The sequence below is a fragment of the Daucus carota genome, chromosome 5, assembly GCF_001625215.2.
Source record: "Daucus carota subsp. sativus chromosome 5, DH1 v3.0, whole genome shotgun sequence".
In the NCBI taxonomy this organism is placed as follows: Eukaryota; Viridiplantae; Streptophyta; class Magnoliopsida; order Apiales; family Apiaceae; genus Daucus; species Daucus carota.
The window spans coordinates 25,232,009-25,234,187 of NC_030385.2; the positions used below are offsets into that span (position 1 = coordinate 25,232,009).

General features: G+C 41.1%; 1 protein-coding gene across 1 annotated transcript; it reads left to right on the forward strand.

Moving 5' to 3' along the window:
* The first annotated feature begins 243 nt into the window (after positions 1 to 243).
* On the forward strand, positions 244 to 1,833 carry LOC135152823 (uncharacterized). Its single transcript, XM_064093936.1, has one exon. The coding sequence runs from the start codon at positions 244 to 246 to the stop codon at positions 1,831 to 1,833; it is 1,590 nt and encodes a 529-aa protein (XP_063950006.1).
* Positions 1,834 to 2,179: the final 346 nt, after the last annotated feature.

Sequence of the window (2,179 nt, forward strand, 5' to 3'; positions counted from 1 at the left end):
TATTGTCTTTTACCTTATTGCACCTGTTTTACTTACTTTACATATTACACTTGTTTTATTTATCTTGCCAACTGTACCTGATATAAACCTTGTTTCTTTCATCATCACTCTGTTCTGTAAAGAAGCATGTGATTTATTTAATTAAATGATTAAAAATGTTTTCAAAAAGAAATATTCTGTTTTCTAAAAATGATTGTTAAAAGTTTTAGAGATTAAATAAACTGCTTGTTTCTTTACAGAGCCATGCCTCCCAGAAGACAAAACCGTGCAAACAACCGTGATGATAACAATGATAATAACAATCCAGAACCTACAATGGCCCAGATTCTTCAGATCTTGGCCCAACAGACTGCCAACCTGACTCAGCAGCAGGAAAGGCAGGCTAATCCCCAGGTTACTTTCAAAAACTTTCAGTCTGTTAATCCCCCAGAGTTTAAGGGTTCAGCGGACCCTATTGAGGCTAGGGTATGGTTGAAAGAAATTGAAAAGGCATTTGTGTTAGTCAAAGTGAGGGATGAGCAGAAGACTGAGTTTGCTAGTTATTATCTGAAGGAGGAGGCCACCTATTGGTGGGAGTCTGTGAGAGCAATGGAAGGGACAGAGGATGTTACCTGGGGTAGGTTTAAGGAGTTGTTTTTGGAGAAATACTTTCCTCAATTTCTCCAGGATCGAATGGAGTTGCAGTTTTTAGAATTGAAGCAAGGGGGCATGTCTGTGGCTGAGTATGAGAAAAAGTTTGCTGAATTGGCTAGGTTTGTTCCGACCTATTTAGATACCGACAGGAAAAGAGCTAAGAGATTCCAACAGGGGTTAAAAGCATGGATCAGGGGAAAAGTAGCCATACTGGAATTAGATACTTATGCAGCTGTAGTTCAGAAGGCAATGATAGCGGAAACGGAAAGCGAAATGTCTCAGAAAGAGAAAGAGGGAAAGAAGCGTAAGCCAGAGCATCACGAGGGACAGTTTCAACAGGGAAGGTTTCAGAACTTTAATCACCCGAAGAAAGGGAAATTTCAGCAGGGGAGAAATCCCACTTTTAAGAAGCCAGATGTAGGTGGTAGTGGACAAGGTAACCGTACAGCTATTGGAAATCAACCAAGGCCTCCACTGCCGGAGTGCCAGATATGTGGAAAGAGACACGGGGGAATCTGTAATAGATTGAATGTGGTGTGTTATAAGTGTAACCAGAAGGGACACTATTCTAGGGAATGTCAGAACCCACCAGCACGGAACCCAATGATTCGAGACCAACCAGCAAGGAACCAACCAAATAGGACTCCAGCAGCTGGGATAACATGTTTTAGGTGTGGAAAACCAGGACATATGGTGAGGGATTGCAAAGTACCAGCTCCAGGTAACCCTACACTTAGAATTATGGGATCCACTCCAGTAGTCCCAGAAGTTCCTAAAGCCAGAACCTACAACATGACTATGAGGGATGCAGTCCAGGATGCAGATGTGGTGGCAGGTACGCTTACTGTGAATTCTTTATGTGCCAAGGTTTTGATTGATTCTGGAGCTACTAGATCGTTTATTTCTGAAGATTTTGTGCCTAAGTTGAATTGTCCTATAGAATTGCTTAATGAGGTTATGAATATAGAGTTGGCTAATCAGGAACGTGTCCCTGTTAGCCAAGTTTATAGGAATTGTGAAGTTGAGATCTTAGGAAAGAAATTTTGTGCCGACTTGATACCTTTCAAGTTGGGAGAGTTTGATGTTATTTTAGGGATGGATTGGTTATCGAAGCATAATGCTCAGATAGATTGTCGTAGTAAAAAGGTGATGTTAAAAACACCGAATGAGAAGACGATAGTATTTCGAGGGCAGAAATAGGTAAAGAAGTTTTTGACTATGATTCAAACGAAGAGATTGTTACGTCAAGGTTGTGAAGCTTATATAGCATATGTAACTGATCAGAGTCGAGAACTTGTGAAGCTTGAAGATATTCCTGTAGTAAACGAGTTCCCAGATGTATTTCCAGATGAGTTACCCGGATTACCTCCAGATAGAGAAATTGAATTTGCAATAGATTTAGCACCTGGAACCGAACCAGTATCTAAAGCCCCATATAGAATGGCACCAGTAGAAATGAAGGAATTGGCAACCCAGTTACAAGATTTGTTAGAGAAGGGAGTGATTAGACCCAGTGTATCCCCGTGGGGAGCACCAGTGTTGTTTG

Excerpts from the sequence above, each read along its gene's own strand:
- LOC135152823 (XM_064093936.1), top strand. The coding sequence starts at position 244 with ATGCCTCCCAGAAGACAAAACCGTGCAAACAACCGTGATGATAACAAT.